Below are 21,838 nucleotides of genomic sequence, written 5' to 3'. Positions count from 1 at the left end.
ACTGTGGAGCCACAAACCTGGAGATTCTTCAGCTAAATATCAAGATGGAAATCAAGTAAACAACAAGACACCCGACAGATACGTATACAGATGACTCACTGACAACCTGCAACTACCCTTTTCTCTTTAAAAGCATGTTATCTTCTGCATGATAGTATTACATGTACAATATATATATATATATATATATATATATATATATATATATATATATATATATATATATATATATATATATATATATATATATATATATGAATCCCTCATTGTAGCTATTTTCATAGTGAGTGAACATGTCTATCTAATGGAATGTGTTTGATGTTTTGTTCAGCTGAGATGAAATCTTGTGCCTCTGGTTTGTGCTCACGCAAAATGAATTAGTAATAAGGATCATTGTTGAGTCAGTGGGGTTAAATAGAGACCAAAACTGCAGCTGTATTAGAGATCATACAGGTATTATTATTACTTTAGTAATTCAGTATTGTACCTTCGTAGTGTACATAGCCTTGCAAAAGATGTTTTAAAGATATACTGTATTACAGAATGGTAAACATCAGGGCAGTGATTTAATGAAGGTGTATGAGTGGAAGGAGCCAGATACATGAAGCAGACCGAGGGTCCAGAGATCAGGCAGAGGGTCAAAACGGGCAGGTACCAAATAACAATGATCAGTTTTCAGGCAGCACATAATGGAATACAGAAGCTAGAAACCAAAGGCTAGAAGCACATTGCAACTGTGATGGCCTTGAATGGAAATGAATGGAACTGGGTCAGTATATTTACTGAACTATGAACTGGGTCAGTATATATACTGAACTATGAACTGGGTCAGTATATACTGAACTATGAGGTGGGTCAGTATATAGCGGTACTGACCCAGTGCCATGTTGATGGGTGGAGCAGCCTGGCTAAAGGATTGTGTGGCATAGGGCATGTGGCTTGAGAGGGAGGAGACAGGAACAATCCCATGTCCCCCCTATGCTGCGTTCACACCAAAAGGGTTGCGAATTTTGCAACGCTTTTTCGCCTGACTTTACTTGCTCGACTTTATGTGGTTGATTGGCTTTTTCGCTGCGGAAAGGGGGCGCGGCTCATCTCCGTGTATATATATATATATATATATATATATATATATATATATATATATATATATATATATATATATATATATGTATATATATACATATGTATATATATATATATATATATATATATATATATATATATATATATATGTATACATATATATATATATATATATATATATATATATACATATATATATATATATATGTATATATATATACATATATATATGTATACATATATATATATATATATGTATACATATATATACATATGTATATGTATACATATATATATATATATGTATACATATATATGTATACATATATATACTCCCTATATATATACTCCCTATATATATATATATACATATATATATATATATATATGTATATATGTGTGTGTATGTGTATATATATATCTGCTGTTCAGGTGGATGTAATGCGCGTAGCTGCCTGCAGGGGGCGCCTGGAGCCCTGGACCATCAGGTGGGAGGAGGCTCTGCTTGTTGTCATAGTGAAGCGCTGACCGGTCACGTTTCTGCAGCTCGTTAGCGGCGCAGAGACCGTTGAAGAAAAGAAGGAGAGGAGGAGACTCGCTGAAGGGAAGCAGCCAGAGAGTAAGAGTACTTTAAGTCCGTCACGTCTACATCAGCATGAGAGCTGCTGGTCTCAGACTCACAGGAGTAAAGCTGGTTCAGTCTCACGGCGCCCTGTTGCACAAAGGAGAGGGACTTCTGAGTCCAAGCCCATCCAGGTGAACAACGGCACACACACGTCACCAGTAATGGATGTTGCGTCGTGTTGTGTTGTGTTGTGTTGTGTTGTGTTCGCAGCCTGACTTGACCACGAGTTGGTTTTACAGATCATTGTTGGCCCAGCTGTGTTTAGACGAAATGCAACGTGATCTTCTGTCTGTAGACAGACTGCTCTCACTATGCGCACACGCACCGTGTAGCATTCCATGCCCAGAAGGCTTGACTGTGCGTGTAGAGACCAGTTGGAGTTATACAGTATAAGGGCTATCTCACGGGCTCGCTTGGACCAGAGGACCTGGTAATATCCCTTTAGTAGGTCACATTTGCTGACAAATTTCACAGAGCCCACCTGATCTACACAATCCTCTATCCTGGGAAGTGGGAAGGAATCAGGCTTAGGCACATTATTCACTTTTACGAAAGTCAGAGCAGAAGGTGACGTCTCATCAGCTTTTCGAACCAGCGGTGGGACCAACTGGAAGAACAGGGCTCTGCAATATTTACGTTTATTTGTATTTAACAATAGAACCTTTGTTTAATTGGTTTAGCATCTCCAATGTCGATATTGTGCTCAATTAAGTGGCTGCAACCAGGCTCATCACTAAATAAGCACTGAAGACTCTGGCTCAACTGACCCAGCTGCTCTACCCTGAGGAGAGCCTCAGAGTTCCTCAACCGACTGTGCAACAGGGCTTGGACCGGAGTACTAATGAGTCTTCCTCACATCCCAACAGGTGCAGCGGAGACTCAACCAACACTGGACCAGCTACACTAGCTGCATGAACCGGACCGCCTTCTGGCTGCACACAGAAGGAAGGTGGCTCAGAGGTGCGCACACTATTGGCTTCCTACGGTGAGGTGTTTAAATTATGTAACTCTGCTTCGAGATTTGTTTTAACAGCGAATGCAGACCTGTAAAGTTTGCCTGAAAAGGTGAACTAACCATAACTGGACTAACAATGTGACGCTGAGCCTAGACTCTCCGGTCCAGTTCCCCGGCTGTGTAAAGCCTGTGTCTAAAACTGTTAATGTACTCAATCAAGTGTTTAGGAGGTTTGGCTTCTTTCCAGTTAAAAGACAATGCTGCTAAGGTCTTGTTCATTTGGGTTCAACCCAGTCCTCTCTAGCACCAACCAGGGCAAACCCTCCTCCCAGTCTCTACTGGGAGGACTTTAATGTCTGATGGAAGCGCTCCAATGCCCCCTGACTCTGAGCATGATAGCAGAGGCCTGGTTGTGCTGGACACAGCTGCTTCAGCACCTGTGAAAACATGGGAAGACCAGTTTGAACCTTGGTCTGACTGAACGATTTCCGGAATGCCAAACACCGAAATGAACTGGGAACGTGCTCTCACTACCAACCCAGTAGTTCTGGTACGTAGGGGTACGCTGCAGGATAGCAGGTGCACAGAACTGCCAGAAGATAAGCAGCGCCTGACTTTGAGCGAGACAAAGGACCCACACAACCGATTATCTAATGGTTGGCTGAGCACAGAGACACAGGCTGTAGTGTTGGATTAGGAGACAGCAGGCATATATAACATGTTTTAATAAACTTAAAGACATTAAGAAGAACCTTTTTTTAAATCCGGTCATATGATTTCCTCACACCAGAGTGCCCCGACTCATGAGTCACTTCTAACACTGACAGATGGAGTGTAACAGCCCAAACTACAGTATCCAGACACAACTCCCTCTGTGCTGCACCCACTTTTTCACCAACAGCAAATCCTGAAGAAATTAAGCACAGCCCCTCAGCCTCTGGGCCAACCTGTTCAAACCGCTTCTCCAGAGGGTCCGTCTGCTGCGCTGCCACCTCACTGCCGCAGTGACCTCACTGCTACAGGTCATATTGACACAGGAATATTAGACAGAGGCAGCGAGAATTTCCCTGCAACATTTTCCTTATCTGGCTGAGACAAAGGTTTTGAAGTTGTCACTGCACCGTTACTGTAAACGCCTCAGGAAAATCACATTCCTTCTCGGCTGGTTGTGATGTCATCAGTGGCACAGGTGACCACAGACACCTGCACCAACCAAATCTCCTGGGTTGGAAACGCTGGGCTCAGCCTCACCCTGGAACAAATCACCATGGAGCATCACTTTGTGCATCACTTCAAGCAGAAGGTTTAAACCCATTCTCTGAACTCCTGTCTCAGACTCCCTGGACAAGAACTCCAGCCTGAATGAAAGCGCCAAAGCCCCTGTGTCACCCCACTTCCTACATAGACACAACTCCTTGATGGACGAACGGTTGGGTTCCAAACTTAACGGACCAGAGTCTTTCCATGCAAGTCAAGACAGTCAGAAGTGAGGACCGGAGGAACGGGTGCGGCTAAACCAACTCTTGTAACATGGGAACGAGAAGCAGCATCCATAGTCTGAAGCCTCAACCAATGACAGGCTACCTTCATAATAATTACAAACGTTTTCTACATTAGGTAGATTTCTGCTACTTTTAACTGAAAAGGTTTTACCATGCGAGCCAACCGACTCCCCGCCTCCGGCAGCACTAACGTCTCAGTTACCACGACCAGCCCTGGGACCTCCATACCGCCTCTGTGAGGCGGTATGGAGGTCCCAGCACAGCTGCTGACTGACGTATGCAGCAACACGCACAAGAACAGAAGATTTTACCACAGAACACCTGAAGCAGAGCACTAGCGAATAAAATGCAGAATCTGGCCAATGACACGCATCAGCCACACGCTCAAACAATGAAAAAAACACTCCGGATCCCTTTCCCACAATTCTTCAGCAAGATCCTTAAGTTACCTAAGACATCAAAACCATCCTGAGACTGGTCTGAAAAAGAAGGCCACTTCTTTTACTTTCTTCACCTACTCAACTCACCAACAGCTGACAGCTTGCCTTCCTGAATTAATGCCAGTTTAACTGGCATTAATTCAAACTTAAATGTGTCATGGTCCAGTTGTAGCATGAGTAGTTACTGAAGATTGATCAGCTGTTTTGCAGGCTGCGGCGTGGTCTCCGCCCATAACGGCATCTGGTTTAACGTTTGACCAGCAAAGAGAGTTCTCTTTGCTGGTCAAACCACGCCGCAGCCTGCAAAACAGCTGATCAATCTTCAGTCAAAACCTTCTTTTCAACTAAACTTGATTTTAAAATGGCCTTCAATCTCTCCTTTTAGATATTGAATGTCATAATATTCTGCTTTTTCCAGCAGTTGCTCTTTAGCAAAGAGATCTAAAACCTTCTCTGGGCTGTTCTTCAAGATGGAGCGCTGAGATCAGCGCTGAAATCAATCAGCGAGGAGATGAGGAGATGAGGAGGCACTAAATTGGGAAATGAGAAAGGCCTTCATTGCCTGTTATTGATTTGTATAGACATTTGGAACTGACGCTTCTTCAGCGTCCTAATGTAATACAAACTATACATAGGCAGCAACACATAAGCATTTAATTCATTCACCAACCAGATGTGCCTGAAGCATACATAGCAGTAGGATCAGGAAAAGGAATTCACAAAAGAAGCACATGAAATAAATAGAAAAGTGATGATCTTCCGTAGAAAGCAACGTTTGTGGCTCTAGCTATGATCTCTACCGCTCCTAACAAGTCGCTGACGCTCTGGATGACATTGGGCCGAGGGCTCGACCTCTGACCTCTGATCTCTGATCTCAGATGTAATTCAGATCCTCCTTTGTGCTGTGATGGATAAGCCCAGCCTGCTGTCCCTCACTGTGGCCTTGCTAGGTTTCATGAGCCCATGTCTGACACAACTGACCCCCAGAGTCTCCTTCCCTATGGGTGAGTAACATGCATCCTGTTGGAAGACTTAAACACACTTAATTAGCATGGTTAACAGTGCAGGTTTAGTAAATGAAAGAGGGCAGTATGAACTAAGTTTGATAAGGTAGACAGTGCATTGTGTCTGGGCATGTTTAGACTGCTGGTAGCACCGTGTTGGTGAGTTCAGGGGAGAAGAGGGTTCAGGTGGAAGGCGTATGAGGCGATGATGCACTGCACCTGAAGGAAGATTTATCAACTCTGGAATTGGTGCCAGCAATAATCTACATCATAACACCTGAGAGTTAAAGAGCAGAATAAGTAAGATGTAATAATGTGCATACTAGGTATTGTACATGCACTTGCATATACTTCATTTATAATGGCAATACTGTTTGTCTGTGTTATTTGTCGGACCATGAATTCTCTGTGCCAATGAGCAGATCCAGGCTGCTTACAGGTGGATATTTTAATTGTCGTGGTTCTGAATTGAATGAAATACCAAACCCAGTGTTAACGGCTGTGAAACAACAGGTATTCCTGGGAGACTTCTCACCCGCTTCAGCAGCCATGACGTCAGCAATACCACCACGCTGCTGCTCAGTGAGGATGGAGACACGCTGTATGTAGGAGCCCGGGATGCGGTCCTAGCCCTGGACGTTAGCTCCAAGGACGCCATCGTCCTGAGGAGGAAGGTAGGGAGCAACCACTGATAAGTTATAAAGTCATAAGTTAATAATCACTTTCTTAGATTTGGGATTTATGGAGCTAAAACTACCCAATGCTATATGTTGTACACAAAGAAAGGACAGGGAAGCAAACAGGGACGCAAAGGGACAGACAAAGGCTGTTATAGCGGCTCAAATAGCTGCTTTTAGTTAACTGTTCATACATTTAAAATACATCTCTGATAGTGGTATTCTCTTACGTGAGTGTTCTGATGGTAGGTCTGGTCTTTTTTTAAATAGCCATGATGTTATTTATGAATGCTGAATGCTCCTTTGTTTCATTACCCTATGTTCCCGTCACTTGCAACAATCCAACTCACGGTTAGCAGTCAGATCAGGCTTCTTAGGTTGAATCCTCAAACAGTCTACTCTCTTGTCCCCCAGAGTAGTTTGACTTGCCATTTTTGGAAATATAAATAGTTGGAGTGTCGTTTATATGTAATGGGTGAGCAGTTAAGGTGTCAGTTGAATAGCTGTCCTGTTACTGAGACACATTTTTATTCCCAAGCATTAACTATGTTGGAAGTTTGAAAATTCTGGACAAAAAATGTATTTGATCATTCTGCACAATACACATTAATGTTAAAAAGTAATAAAGCAAACTATATGCCTAATACAAGAAGTGTAGTTGAATAATTCTACCAGTTAGAAATACATGTCACTTGTTGTTTGAGTCACTGCAGTTTTAATAGAACACTTGTGTTGTTGTCAGATGAGAAGATATATATATATACATCTGTCACAGTTAAATGAGTTCTCCATGCTCGGTGTTTAACTTCAGCAGTAAATCTCAGCCGCTCTTCTTTCAGCTGGACTGGAGCCCTTCAGAGAAAGACATCGAGCAATGTTCCATGAAAGGCAAGAAAATGGCAAGTAGTTGATCTGTAATGAGACTGTTAGCTAATGAAGAGATGTTGTTAACTCAGGGTACCATACAGCACTTACCTGTCCTTTAATGAGCAGAATAAACACAAGGAAATGTATGTTTATGTTTGAGCAACATGTCATAACTGTCCAGTTAGTATTAAGCTTACTTTAACAAGAGATTCACTCAATCCAATCATTGCTGTACTTTTGGTTTGACTGAAACATCTGAATTGATTCCATTGTGTTTTCTTTCTAGGCCGACTGCCCCAATTTCATTCGTGTCCTGCAGTTCTTGAACAGCAGCCACCTCTATGCCTGTGGGACGTTTGCCTACAGTCCACGCTGCGCCTACATTGTGAGTTTGTTTCCACAGACGTGTTTATCATTGTGACAGTATGATAATGCTCTCTGTTTAAGGATTTCAACAATTTCCATCGCAAACATATCTTCTGTAAAAGCAGTCAGTTGCATTTAATGTGAAGCGATTGGACTTGTCAGTGCATCTTCATTAAGCAGGATGACAGCTTGACTTGTGTCCAGCATTCAGAGACGTTAACGATGAGCCTCCAGGCCGATGAGGGACGAGGCCGCTGCCCCTACGACCCCTACCAACGCAACACCGCTCTCACCGTAGGTAGGTCACAGCAACGCCTGCAAGAGGAACACTTTCACTTTGATAAGATAAGATAATCCTTTATTAGTCCTGCAGTGGGGAAATTGCAGGATTACAGCAGCCTTGCATACAAGAGAGAGACATAGTAAAACAATCAAGTAATATAAATAAAATAGCAATAAACAGTAGTAAAAAACAGTAAAGAGAATAATACAGTAGCAATTTAAAATTAAATATACAGACGGAATAAAAAGTATATAAAAGTACTTAAATGTATTTGCATTACATCAGATGAGTGCAATCAAAGTGTCCAAAGTGATTAAAGTGAAGTGTTAGTGTTCTACTGAGAGCTCAGTGTGTTGTGCAGCCTGACAGCAGTGGGAAGGAAGGACTTTTGGTTCCTCTCCCTCAGACACTGGGGTGAATCAGCCGGTGACTGAAGGAGCTGTGCAGCGCTGCAGAGTGTCCTGCATGGGGCGCATGATTTATGTTTAATAGACTTAGTTCCTCAAGTAGGCTATTCCAAGGGGTTGTGGCCCTTCAGATGCCCTTCAGCCTCGGCCTTCAGCCTGGACCAGGGAACAGGTAACAGTGCCTTGTCAAAGGCCCTCAGGCTTTGTGGTGGCGTCCTGTTTGAAGTGTCAAGTCTCTGCTGCCTCAGTGGGTTGGTGCATTGTTTGTATTGAATGTTCAGTTTTCTGCTGTGGTACCCGCAGCTTTTTCACCGGAGATGAGCTCCTAAGTTAAAAAGGGAAAGAACTCCACTGGACTTCAAACTTTTGTCTTAACATCCGTGGAATTACTGGACCTTCTAATGAAAGGTTGGCTCATCTTTACGCATGCAGTGACACCCAGCGAGGCGCTGCGCCCCTCGCAGCGCTGCCGGCCATACTCCTCTCCAACGTGTGCAACAAACTAGACAGATTCAGCTGCTGGAGGGGAGACTCCATCCTCCCTGTGCTTCACGGAGACCTGGCTCTGTGGAATGAACCGGACCCTCCGCTCCAGCTGGCTGACTTCTAGCTGCTCAGAGCGCATTGTGAGTGGAGAAATCTGCATTTACTCCAACAGTGTCTGGTGTAACGATATGACCTCCTGACCTGCACACCGTCATCATAAACTGCAGATCCTTTTCCTCCCCCGTGAGCCCTCTTCCTTCATACTGGTCGGTGTTTACATTCCACCGCAGCTCAGCGTGTTTGGAGCAGATCAATCTGGACTCTTTAGTTATTGTCCTTGGAAACATTAACAAAGAAAGCTTCAGTCATTAACTCCCTAAATACAGACGGTTCCTTAAATGATCTACCAGAGAGGAGAAGACGTTAGACCACTGTTTGACCACAATAAGCTGCTGCTCTGGGACTCTGACGGTGTTCACCTGATGCAGGCAGAAAGCAAAGCTCTGTAAGCCGTTATGAGGAAATGAAAGCAGTGGACCAGTGACGCTTTGGAGGATCTTTGGTGTGTTTAGACTCTATGAACTGGGATGTTTTTAGAGCCAACAGTCTGGATGAGTTCACAGAGGCTGAGACGTCATACGTCAGCTTCTGTGAAGACGGCTGTGTTCCAACCAGCACAAGCGTGATTATAACAACAAACCCTGGTTCATAGCAGGTACAGGTTTAGCACGGCGGTGAGAGGTGCTAAACGACTCTGAGAAAGTGTAACACACTCTCAGCAAGTGACTCTGTCTCAGACAGACGAGCTGCAGCCCTCACTCCATGATGACCTTCGCCTAAACCCAGTGAGCTCTACTGTCCCTAACAGCAACGGGACGTGTCCCCTGCTCCCACCCATCAGCTCATCATCCTCCAGTTAAATGTGTATCTCTGATCATCTATGTCTTGTTTTTAACTCTGCTGATTATTATTATTGCTGCTTTTATATTATATCCACTGCTGCTGTTATTATTATTAATTTTCTAATATTCTGCCATTATTAGTGCTACTACTGCTCTCATGATATGAACCATATCATTGACTATGTTGTTCAATCTGTACACATGACATATATTGCACTTATCTCTAGCAACAGAGGGATCCTCCTCTGTCTAACAGGTAGAAACTGTCATGCTCATCTGGCAGAGATCATAATGACGTATCATTTCTTTAGCTGACGCGTTCATCCAAAGCGACTTACATGTCTTGTATACGCCGTAGACACAGCAAGGGGAGGAGTTCAGACTTAAGTGCCTTGCTCAAGGACACATTCACCTGGACTAGCGTAGCCGGGGCTCGAACCACCGATCCTCTGATTGAAAGACAGGCATGCATAACCACTGAGCCACAGTCTCCTGTCTCCTACCGTCTCTTCCGCTTGCATTTCCCGTGGAGGGACTCAGCTGCGATGGAAGCAGTCGTGGAGGCTCATCCTTCTGAAATGAGAAAGATCCACGTCGTCTCCATTGTTATCACTCCTTGGTTTCAAGCACAGCTGAAAGAAGTTAACAACGCTGGTACTAATCATGGCCCCTGCTGGTAGATAGCTCTTCAATGTTCCATGACACAATGCTCATCAGTTGAGTCGACCTTGGTGGAGTTAAAGGTCTGGACTTTTATACTCGATTATTAATTCAATGTGAGTTATTACATTTAAAAAATGATGACATAGTACTATGCAGCAAAGACAGATTCCTCATGTTAGAGGGGAAATGAAAAGCTATCACTAATCTAAACCTGCTGTTTTCTCTTTGGAGAAGGATGTCATACAGATGGCAGCAGGGCCTCATGGACCACCTGCTTGTTTCACAATGTAGCGCCTGTACTATGACATCACTCCTGGAGGAAAGCAATACTTGTTCATGTTAAAGGCCCACAGCTGATCATATTCCTGCTCCTCAGATGGAGAGCTCTATACGGGCACGGTGGCCGACTACCGGGGGAACCGGCCCGTCATCTCCCGGCACCTCAGTGAGGGCCGGCGTGTGGACCTGAAGTTGGATGACACCTTAGGATGGCTGGAGGGTGAGTGTGCTGTGTAGTCATAGCATAGGAAGATCATTCATGATTAAACATGCTTAGACTAAAGATGTGTGACAGTTGCTGAGCACTTGAGAATTGCTGAGTTCCTGATTTTTTTAGGGATATGAACTTCACAAAGTGAGAATAAAAAGAGAATAGAGACTAAAACAACACAAACACAGACGTGTAAGGGCCATGCTTAGAGACCTGAATAAACCCAGCTGGCCCAGGCGACACCTGTCAATAGTCGCTCTATTTTGAAATGGCTTAAACATTGACCACATGATTTAAATTATGAATGTCCCAATTATTGTGCCCTTGTTCCCAATCAGAGTAATTTAATACTGAGTATGTGCCCAACTTATATGACCCTGCACTGCACAGCTGAGGGAACCCCTCTCCCTTTAAAAGTGTTTCTCTACGTTACTTAAATGAAGTGTATTCTCTTTAGTGTTGATTTCCGTTGTCTGCTGATCTTTTGCACAGATGACATTAATAAATTACTGTTATTGTGTTTTGCTCAGTGGCATGGTCATCATGTACCATAGTTATTACACTAACTCTAGCTGAAACCCAGTGCGCATGAATGAGCTAAATAACATGAATAAATGGTCTCTATGGGTTATGGTGTGTGTTTTGTCTCAGGGGAAAAGGGGAGAGTTGATACTGATCAGAGTACATTCCCTTTGTACTGTAGATGTTATGTCTACTTTGAGATGTCCTTGGCGTTCTCCTCTGCGTGGACTCAATGTGTCACAGGCACACGCTGCAATACAGTTTTAATTAAATAATTTCACATATTTCCACAAACTCAAAATCTTGGGAATACTTTTCTATCTGTCTGCTATAGATCCGACCTTCATCAGCTCCAGTTTCATTCCTGATGAGAAGAAAATCTACTTCTTCTTCAGTGAAGTGGGCAGAGAGTACGACTTCATCGACAAATTCATTGTTTCTCGTGTCTCTCAGATCTGCATGGTAAAAGGAACACTTTACACACGTGTTCTTCCGAGTTACAATTATCCTGTAATTAAAATGTTCTTTTGGGTACTAACTCAATTCAGTAGAGGTCCAGACATGTTGTATGACTCACAGGTAGCCTGTTAGCCAAAGTACATGAATATGCTCTATTCTCATGTGCCTATATCTTCATTCTCATATGTATTTTCACTCATGCACACATTTTTATGCTCGTACACTTAACTCACACAATCATACATTTTGTATCCATGCATATATTCAATGTATACATGTAATATTATAAAGAATGTCAGGATTCAATCAGGTGAATGAAGGCTGATCCTGAACAGCAGAGGTGTGACTGTGTGTTGGACTTGATGCCTTTCCCTCTCGTGTCAGAGTGACGTTGGAGGCCAGCGGACGCTGCAGCGGCGCTGGACCACGTTTGCTAAAGCTCAGCTGTTGTGCCAGGCGGACAATGAGCTGCCCTACAATGTGATCCAGGACATCGACGCCCTCCCATCAGCAGAGAGAGCCCCTGCAGATGACACGCTCTTTTATGGCATCTTCACCTCCCAGTGGTCAGTTAACTAAAAGACAACGATCCATACAGCAGCTGATGCCATGACCTGAATCTGTGGGGCCTCGGCAGCATTATATTCTGCGGTTGGTGTTACTGTGTCTCTGGAGCCAGCGTCTCATGTCAGCTGTGACTCATTTATAACAATGCATGTGCACTAAGCGGGGCCTGGAGGAGGCGTACAGTTCCCACGCAAAAGTTGTGATCTCCAACAATAAAGTTGACGGGAGAACGTGCGCACATGTACGGAAACTCTGATCATACGTATCAACGTTTTGGAGACGCAGAAAACTGGAGACGCAGATGGTGAAATGGTGAATTAATGCCAGACCTGTGAGAGGCTTCACTACACGCATGATGATGCCTCTCACAGTCAATGTGACTCGTTGCTTTGCTTTATAGATCCTCTCTACCATTAACAGTCAAACCAGCAGTGTTATGTAGATAACTATACGCACATTTCAATTGTTAAAGAGACGAAGCCAACTATATAAACCAGCTACATCTAATAGACAACGTCCTGTTGAGGACAACATGCACACAGAGGCAGTGAGGATCATGTACACTGTACTGGAGCAGGTCATGCATCAACAGGAGGCTTCTGACTGAGCTCTCATTCATATTCATCTACACATGTATACTCTAGTGTGTGCGTCATTAGCTCTCATTCATATTGTCTTTCTTTCTCCATTAACTAGGTCTGTGAATTCTGGACGGTCAGCAGTTTGTTCATTTCGCCTGAACGACATCAAATCCGTTTTCTCTGGTAACTACAAAGTCCTGAACCGGGACACGTTGCAGTGGAGCACGCGGGTGCAAGACAAGGTCGCAAACCCAGGAGAGGTAAAGTCACCTCTAATGGACCTTTAAGATGAGATGGGACTTCATGTATATTGTTGTGCAGCAGTTATACAATATAGAGCTAAGAAGTGTTGAAGAGATGCAAAAGCAACAATGGATGTTAATAATGAAACTATGATGCCACTCCTAAGGTGAGCCAGGCCGGATCCTCTACAGAGTTGATCAGTCAGTAGGCGCATGATGCACAGCGACTCACTGACATCATCACGCAATGATGACCTCATGAGGTCCTGAGGTCGCTGCAGCTTTTAGCGCCAGGCACTTCAGCTGCTCTCCACCAACGGCAAGACCCAGGGCATGATGGGAAATGATCAAAGAGCTGATGACAGCCTACAGTCTAACGTTGGCGGTCCTATAACATTTAGGGTTTCTAAAAAGGCTGTTGTGGTTAAAACTAAAAGATCTTTGATCAGGAGACAGCCAGGCGTTTTGCTTTTGTTTGACACTTCTCAGCCACCGTAGAAAGGAAAATAGAGAGATTATTAATAAAGTGCAAACTAAATGTACACAATGCCAGTGTGTAAACAGTGTAAACAGGTGACTTAAATTAGTGTCTTATTAGTGTCTTAAATATAAACAATTTAAGGGAAAGGTGGAAATCCAAACAATAGACAATAGACAGATCTATGCCAGGTGAGTGACTACATACACAGAGCAACAGTGGTGCTCTGGTTACTGTGGTGCTCTGGAGAACAGGATGCTGTTCTCCAGAGCACCACAGTAACCAGAGTAACCACAGTAACCAGAGTAACCACAGTAACCAGAGTAACCACAGTAACCAGCGCTCTCTGAGCGGCTGTGTTACTCCTGATGGCTCCGTTAGCAGGATGAGCTTTGTGAACAAAGTGAGAGATTTGTGTACAGAAACAATGGTGCTCACTCACTTATTAATGTATTCATTAAGGAGCAACTCTTATCAATACTCTGCTTTTCTACATGAACAAAGAATTGCTCTTAAAAACATATATAAAATTCAAAGATTCAGAACAAGTTTAGAATTTATATTTAAAATATATCTAAATATTGTTTATAGAGGAGCATGATATAAAGTCATTAATATCTCACTGGAAACAAATGTAAGATGTTAACAAAATAAATACATTTCTGAGTGAAGTTGATGAAGAATGAAGAGCACATCAGTCAGTATCATCCCTCCTGTCTGTTGTCATCCTGTCCCAGGGAAGACGTAAACATAGCGCCGCTGGCCGATTTGAATTAGGTTTTACTTGTGATTACATGTTCCCTGATGTATTGATAAAGTATTGGCTTTTTACTCAAAGATATTTGAGTGCAGGTACAGTTACAAGCGTAGTTGCCGTCAACTATATTCAGCACAGCGGGCGGAGCTCAGCCCCACAGAAAGAAACGACACCTTAACATAACAAAGTACTGAAACCAGCAGTAACGTTGGGGCTTATAAATATGATGGCCTTTAATTATTTAGTACCGGGGCCCATTTAACAGGTCTGGGAACGCATTCCTACCTTCAGATAATGAAACATGTAAAAGGCTCTCGTGGTGCAGATGGAGGACTTGCTCCCTTTGGAGATAGAAAGACATAAAAGGAAAACATAAGTATTCTTTGTTTCAGGTGATATTACACTGATTAAAACAGAGGTATTAATATTGTATTCCATTGCTGCCAATGCATCTCCTCATTGTTTACACACTGATCCTTTATTAATGAGACACTCAGACTACTGGCTCATCTCTAACAGTTTGACTTCACATTCCAATGTATTTGAGGAAGTTTAGATTTAAGATCATCCAAAGAGTTTATTACAACAATACAGTAACTCTGTAAATATCTTACATCGTATTGTATCGTAATCGAATATGAAATTCACTTCTTGATCTATTTTTGTTGACTGAATGAATGTACCTTAATATTAGTCTGACCCAAGTTGTATGCAATCAAATTGTCTGAATGAACCTCACGGTATCATGTTGATGATGTTCCTGTCGACCTGCCGCTCTGTGTGCAGTGTGGCCTGCACAACGCGTCTGACAACGCCCTGCGCTTCGTCAAGGAGAACTTCCTGGCAGACGACAGCGTGCGACCGGTTGGGAGGAGCCTGACCCTGGTGTCAGCTGATCAGCGCTACAGCCACCTGGCGGTGCAGAGGGTCCAGGCCGGCAGCCGAGGCTACACCGTCCTGTTCCTGCTCACCGGTACGAGCCGCTCAGCGTGTCGGCACTCTGGTTATTCACATAGAAGCTTTGCTGGAACGCTCCATAAAGGTAGAAAAGAAATGGTAAATATATAAAGGTATATAATACAATACATACAATAACAATATAAAATAAATAAAATAATCCAGCAAAGAAAACGACTATAAAGTCAAAAGTCAAAGTCACTTTTATTATCAATTTTGTGCAATGTGCAAACATGCAGAAGATCGAAAGTATGTTTCTCTTCTGTCCAACATATAGAGAATTGTGCAATAGTAATAATAATAATAAAGTACAAAAAAACTGTTTAAAAGTTAAAAAAAACAACAACATATAACATATAGACAACATAAATTAGGAACTATTTAGACTGTGAAGGACTAAACTATAAATAAATGACAGTAACTCCTTAGCAGCATCCAGACATGTGAGCCTAGAGAAGAGGACGAAGTGGGACGGTGGGGAGAGAGTTCAGGTTGCACGTTGAAGAGGGTTTTAATGCACCTTGTGTGTATGTAAGTGTGTGTGTGTGTTATTTATTTAGTGGAAAAGCTGTTCCTCATAGATACCATATACTTATTTGTCTCTGTAGGGACATTTGTCTTGGACTCAAATGCTGCACACATGTTTTGACACTTGACATGTTGTCTTAAATAAGTCATAAAGAAAGAAACAGAAAAGTACATAATGATTAATTACACAACAAACATAAGAACAAGCAACACACCTGTGGGCAGTTTAGAGTCATCCATGAACCTACGCTGCATGTCTCTGGACACCAGGGAACCCACAGGGAACCCACGCTGATGTGGGGAGAACATGCACATTTAGGGCCGTGCAGCCGGGATGGAACTCAGGTCCTTTTCGTTGTATATTATATATTATAGTTCTACTAACTTAAAGGCCTCATCTATCTCTGCTTTTACCTGTTTGGAATGGATCTAGACCAGAACTGACGTCTGCTTTGATTTACAGACATCATGCACACTCAAAGCATTTGAAGTATGAGCCACAGTCTACAATCATTATTCACAGTTGAACATTGTTTTGGGGAACTGAAAAAAACATAATTATTCCAAAGGGCAGGGACAATGTTAGAGCTGCAGGCCGCTTGACTTCTTTGTGCATACGTGTCTAAAAAGTGAGTGAATCTTGTGTGGGTCAACCAACAGCCTGAAGCTCAAATCAGTACTCTATATATATATATATATATATATATATATATATATATATATATATATATATATATATATATATATATATATATATATATATATATATATAAATAGTCTCCAGCACATTATTACGATCCAAAGAAAATTCCTGGTTTCAACCCTCAACTAGAATCCTTCAATTCATTGGCTTTGAGCAGATCATCATTATTGACGAGGTACTTCCTGTTTGTGTTCATATTGGTTCTAACCTTCATGGAGTCCCATCGCTTTTTTAGAGGTCATTCAGATACAATTCTGCTCTATAATCTCCCTGTAGCGCTCCCTTGTATCTCAAAGTGTAAAATACCATTAAAACATACAGAGTAGTAGACATAGATGTTAGGAGGAGGTTCATACCTCTTCAACAGTAGTTGATCTTGATGTTTTATCTGGGAGCAGACAGCACGTTGCCATCAGAACGCCACAGCTGTCACTTCCATGTATGTATGCTGTGAGAACACACAGGTCATGCTGACCTGTGTGTTCTCACTGCTTTGTCTGTTTCAGAGTCTGGTTACCTTCACAAAGCGGTGCTGCTGCAGAGCGGCGCCCACATCATAGAGGAGGTCCAGGTGTTCACACAGCCTCAACTTGTCAAGAGCCTGAAGCTCTCCATACCCAAGGTACTCGTTTCATAATGACATGTTGCTAGATACCTTCAAGATGCCAACCACTGCATTGTGTTGGTCACCAGTCTCTCTGTGTGTGTGTGTGTGTGTGTGTGTGTGTGTGTGTGTGTGTGTGTGTGTGTGTGTGTGTGTGTGTGTGGCCATGACATTGACTGTCTGTGCTGACATAAAACTATCATTTGCATATAGACTGTTACCAATGTTGGTAACATACATTTGAAAAGGAAAGGTTAAGGTGGGAAAAATAAGGATTGTATTCACCCAATAATATTTAGAAGTATTACGATGGGGAACAAAATCTGAACAAAATGACAAATAAATGAATAAGTTCAACATAATTGTGTTAAGGTCTACACAACGCATTAACCAGAACTCTCAGCAGACCTTTCCAATAATCATTCAGTTATAAAACTATTAAAAATATGTGCTTAGACAGTTGATACATAACCAGGTTGAGGATTCTGGTAAATGTAATTATCAACGTGGAACAGATCAGTAATGTCCAAGCTACTCTTCTTAGTGTCACCCCGTCTATGAATACTTGCATCTGCACGATCTAATGCAATGAAATATAATGAGTCTGCCATAATGTCCTAGAAGTGTTTATGAAATATATGTTTTACCATACATATAATATATATTTGTATATATAACACATATATTGTACTGGACTACCCTTTATTTGGAGGTGTTTTAAATATTCTGACCCCCACATGTGCATACATATGGAGTACTAAGAATTAGAAACACTCTTCATAATAAATATATCATTGAATGCACATATTTCTGATACCTGAAGCTGCGTGGGTAATAACACAGCCAGTGGAATGTGGGATTAGTACAACAGATTTTAGATTAAAATAACAGTACATTTAAATAAAAAGAGAGAGAGAGAAGGAGGAAGCAAGATTTTTCTCCCTGAATGTATGAAAGCCAAAAAGCATCTTTATTTCGTAGGAATGAACAAGAGAAAACACAATGCAGTACATGTAACTTGTAACTGAGAGCAAGAATGTGTATTCCTACATGTGTGCATTGAATATAATGTGGCCTTTAAGTTTGGGCTGAGTCGATTAGCTGGTATCTTAAAAGGGTCAAACATATTGTAGACACATTACATGTTGACACTGAGCCACTTGTTCATTCACAGCACAGTCGGGTTGGTGACTTTCAGCAGAACGACGTTCCACTGCAGGAGAAACTTGTTATACATTGTTTGTTAACTAATAGAGGTCAAATAAATGCAATAGATAAATCAGTCAAATTGCTGAATCAGTTCAATTTGACTCCAAACTGTACATTTGATATATTTATAGTTACGATTATTTATTTGCTTATTTTTTAGCCCTAATTACAATTGTGTTGGACAGTGTATTGGCATTAGTAGTTCTAAAGGGTCATCATTCCCTCTGGAATATCTTTGCTGTAAAAGGATCACTATTTATTCACAAACATTTGAATGAAGCCTCGCTGCAAAGAGGCTGCGTGGTGTTGGGAGGAGGTCCATGTAAAGCATCTTGTTCTGATGGTTCGATCCCATCCCATGCAGGGTGTGATCTATGTCGGCACGTCAGAGGGTGTGGTGAGCGTCCCAACAGCCAACTGCTCTTTCTACTGGACCTGTCCCCAGTGTGTCCTGGCCCGGGACCCCTTCTGTGGCTGGGACCTGGGCAGCAGGGCCTGTGTGGAGGCCTCCAGCAGCCACGCCAACCTGTGAGTGCACTGGGTTTTCCATTGTGTTAAAATGACTCATGTTTGCAGTTAGGGGCTATGATGATATGATACTACTAAAAAAGCATCATTAGGCTACAGAAGAATAATAAAACACAAGGCCAATACACACAGAGCCCTTGTGTTCAAACCAACCACTCATCCACTTTGCAGCCTGTGCATACTATTGGTTAGGACTGGAGCAGCAGGACCTATTGGAATGCAACACATGTAAAGGATTATTATTATGAGGACCCGAGCACCGACCAGCGGAGATGCATGGTCATGTCAACCGGCATCCGTCCACAACGCCTGACCTCTCTATTCTTGGGCGTACTTCTCACATAACCATCAATTACATCACAATGCATTGACCTCTTCACCAACAGGTGAAGCTCTTGATATGTATCTGATCATTAATCAGCTCTTTCTCCATCGAACAAAAAATCATTGACCAGTACAGTGCAGGGACGGGGCACCACTTGAAAGAGGGCCATTAAGCGTAGACTCTCAATAATGTGATTATTGAGATCATTATATTTGGAAAAAATATGAACAAAATGACAGGAATATTCACCCTAAAAATGTTACATGTGAAAGTTAGGATTGGGTAGCCAACACAGGACCTAGCGGTAGCAGCTGTCCCAGCCTTCTCTGTGACTGTCCTCCCTCCTCAGAGGCCAGGACATCGACAGAGGGAACGTGGAAGAGGCGTGCAACACGGTGTCCTACGCCAACAGAGACAGATTCGGACCAAACAAGCTTCCTGCAGGTAAGAGCCACTCATCTCAGTTACTGGTTACATACTTCTGAAAAGACATATTTACATTTACAGTATTAAAGCTAGACGTTTCTTCATAGCTAAATGTATTGTCCAATGTGTCACTAATGCTAATGATTGACCTGTTTTCCCCACATATTTTGTGTACATACCAGGTTTGGTTCAGAATCCCCTTTTTTCTTTTCTTTTTCTAAAAGTTTGACGAAGATGAGCACTAAGAGGAACTTTTTAAAGCGTAAAACAAACTTGTCAGTGGACAAACTGACACACATTTTATTATGACCTCGTGAAATGACCATGATAAGTTACTCATTGTCTTTCTTAGTTACTTACCATCCCCACAGGACTTTTGGGGATAAGGATTAAAACTCTATTAAATCACTGCTACATCACTGATTCTGCCACAGAGGCCTGCTTCCTGTTCCACATTAGCCTAACTTCCCCTGCTTGCATTAATGAATGTAATCCCACATTGGGCTCAAGGACTGCTTTCTTTATGTAAACTCAGAATTAACATACATATTCCACATACCTGAATATGCACATTTGGGTATTGAGTTTGCAACGAGTGGGAAAATAAGTCTGTTATTTCCCTTTAGACATGCTCATTTAGGCATTTCTTTACTGGTCGTCAACACATTCTTTGGCAGGTTTTGATTGCTGTATGCAGGTTTTTTTTTATATATTTGATGATGCTGGGCTGAGGGGTACGACTGGTTTAGTTGGTAATCTGTATGTCATCCTCATGTCCTCAGGAGAACTGGTGTCAGTGTCTCTGAATGAAGTGGTGCGGCTGCAGTGTCCCGCGGCGTCCCGACTCTCCCAGCAGCTGTGGGAGCGTCCCAACAGCCGGTTGTCTTCAGACCTGTACCTCCACCTGGAGGACGGGAGTCTGAGCTTCGTGGCGACCCCCACCACACTGGGTCACTACCTCTGCCTGTCCACTGAGAACGGCTACCAACAAACCATGGCCATCCTTCATGTCAAACAGAAGAGCAGCCCCATGACTCAAATTCCAACCAGCTACACCTGGCCTGAGGCCCCCCGTATACCCAGCACAAAGAGTGTGGCCGGGCCGGGCCCTGGCCTGCATACCTCTGTGGGGACTTGGCCTAAAACAACAGAAACTGAGGAATCTCTGTCCAGCAGGGACACTCAGGTCACCACCAGACAGCGGGGCAGAAACGTCACCCTGCGGACAGAGGGATCTGGGCCGAAGGAGGCAGGGGCCCGGGATTGGGAGGCCCTGCTGGCAGCCCGAGGCCCCTGCTACCTCAAGGAGCTGGTGGTTGTGTCAGCTCTGCTGGTGCTCTGCCTCAGTCTGCTCATCACCTTGCTTCTGTATGCCATTAGACAGCGCTGTCGTAGCCGAACGGCCCCGCAGACAGAAACTCCAACCAGAGAATCTGGCAGAGGGACCCCTATGGAGCAGGAGACCCTCAAGGGTAACCGGTTTCTAAGCAAAAGCAACGGACAGGCCAGTGGGCTAGTTTGTAATGGGGCACTCACAGGCTCCAATGGGCATCTGCCTAACACCCCCATCTGAACAGTCTCTGAGCTCCAAGGTAAGGAAAGGCCAGCCTCGGTTCCAGACCATGGTGACGTGGGCATGTCAGCCAATGAGACAGCACACCACTGTGGACCTGATCCTGATGGATACGATGTGGATCTAATGGATCTAATCTTTTCATCATACGTAATTGCAGACACAAGACTTTTGAGATGAGACTTTGTGTTGTTGCTAGACATTGTCATGTCTACTGTTATGTCCTGAGTGATTTATGTTTTCACTTACCAGACAGTTACACTTAAAACAGAAAGGTACACGCTGATCCTATACAGCTGGTTCCTTAAACATGTTTATGGACTAGTGAACTACTTGAAGGTGATACGCTGACTATGGGAAAGCAGCTCATACAACCTCCCTTCAAAATATCACAACCTCCCTTTAAAGTGTGTTCTCGGTTGAGAAAGAGAGACGGGTCCGTGCTCATCGAACATCTCAGAACCAGACATTTTATAGAGCGGTCGATCAGACCTGGCTGTGTATGCGACTCATCTCATTTGCTTTGGTAATTAATACACATGTTATACAAACTGACTTTGCAGATAACATAACTAATTGGTTGTAGGGCCACAGAGGTCGGACCAGCACTTGTTTATCTTTGGTTT

The 21,838-nt window shown here is 43.0% G+C and overlaps 1 protein-coding gene across 1 annotated transcript; it reads left to right on the top strand.

Annotated features, from left to right (window-relative positions):
• Positions 1-5,515: 5,515 nt before the first annotated feature.
• On the top strand, positions 5,516-21,366 carry sema4ab (sema domain, immunoglobulin domain (Ig), transmembrane domain (TM) and short cytoplasmic domain, (semaphorin) 4Ab; the record flags this gene model as incomplete). Its single annotated transcript, XM_079232327.1, has 14 exons — positions 5,516-5,612; positions 6,126-6,286; positions 7,129-7,188; positions 7,443-7,541; positions 7,727-7,820; positions 10,640-10,762; positions 11,610-11,737; positions 12,119-12,300; positions 12,998-13,142; positions 15,146-15,332; positions 17,054-17,169; positions 18,725-18,888; positions 19,563-19,657; positions 20,422-21,366. 14 exons carry the CDS (start codon positions 5,516-5,518, stop codon positions 21,210-21,212), a joined length of 2,442 nt encoding a protein of 813 aa, XP_079088453.1. The 3' UTR covers positions 21,213-21,366.
• Positions 21,367-21,838: the final 472 nt, after the last annotated feature.

The sequence above is a fragment of the Taurulus bubalis genome, assembly GCF_910589615.1.
Source record: "Taurulus bubalis genome assembly, chromosome: 16".
Classification (NCBI taxonomy): Eukaryota; Metazoa; Chordata; class Actinopteri; order Perciformes; family Cottidae; genus Taurulus; species Taurulus bubalis.
Note: the sequence above shows the minus strand (reverse complement) of the source record. Positions and strands in the feature narration are given on the sequence as shown.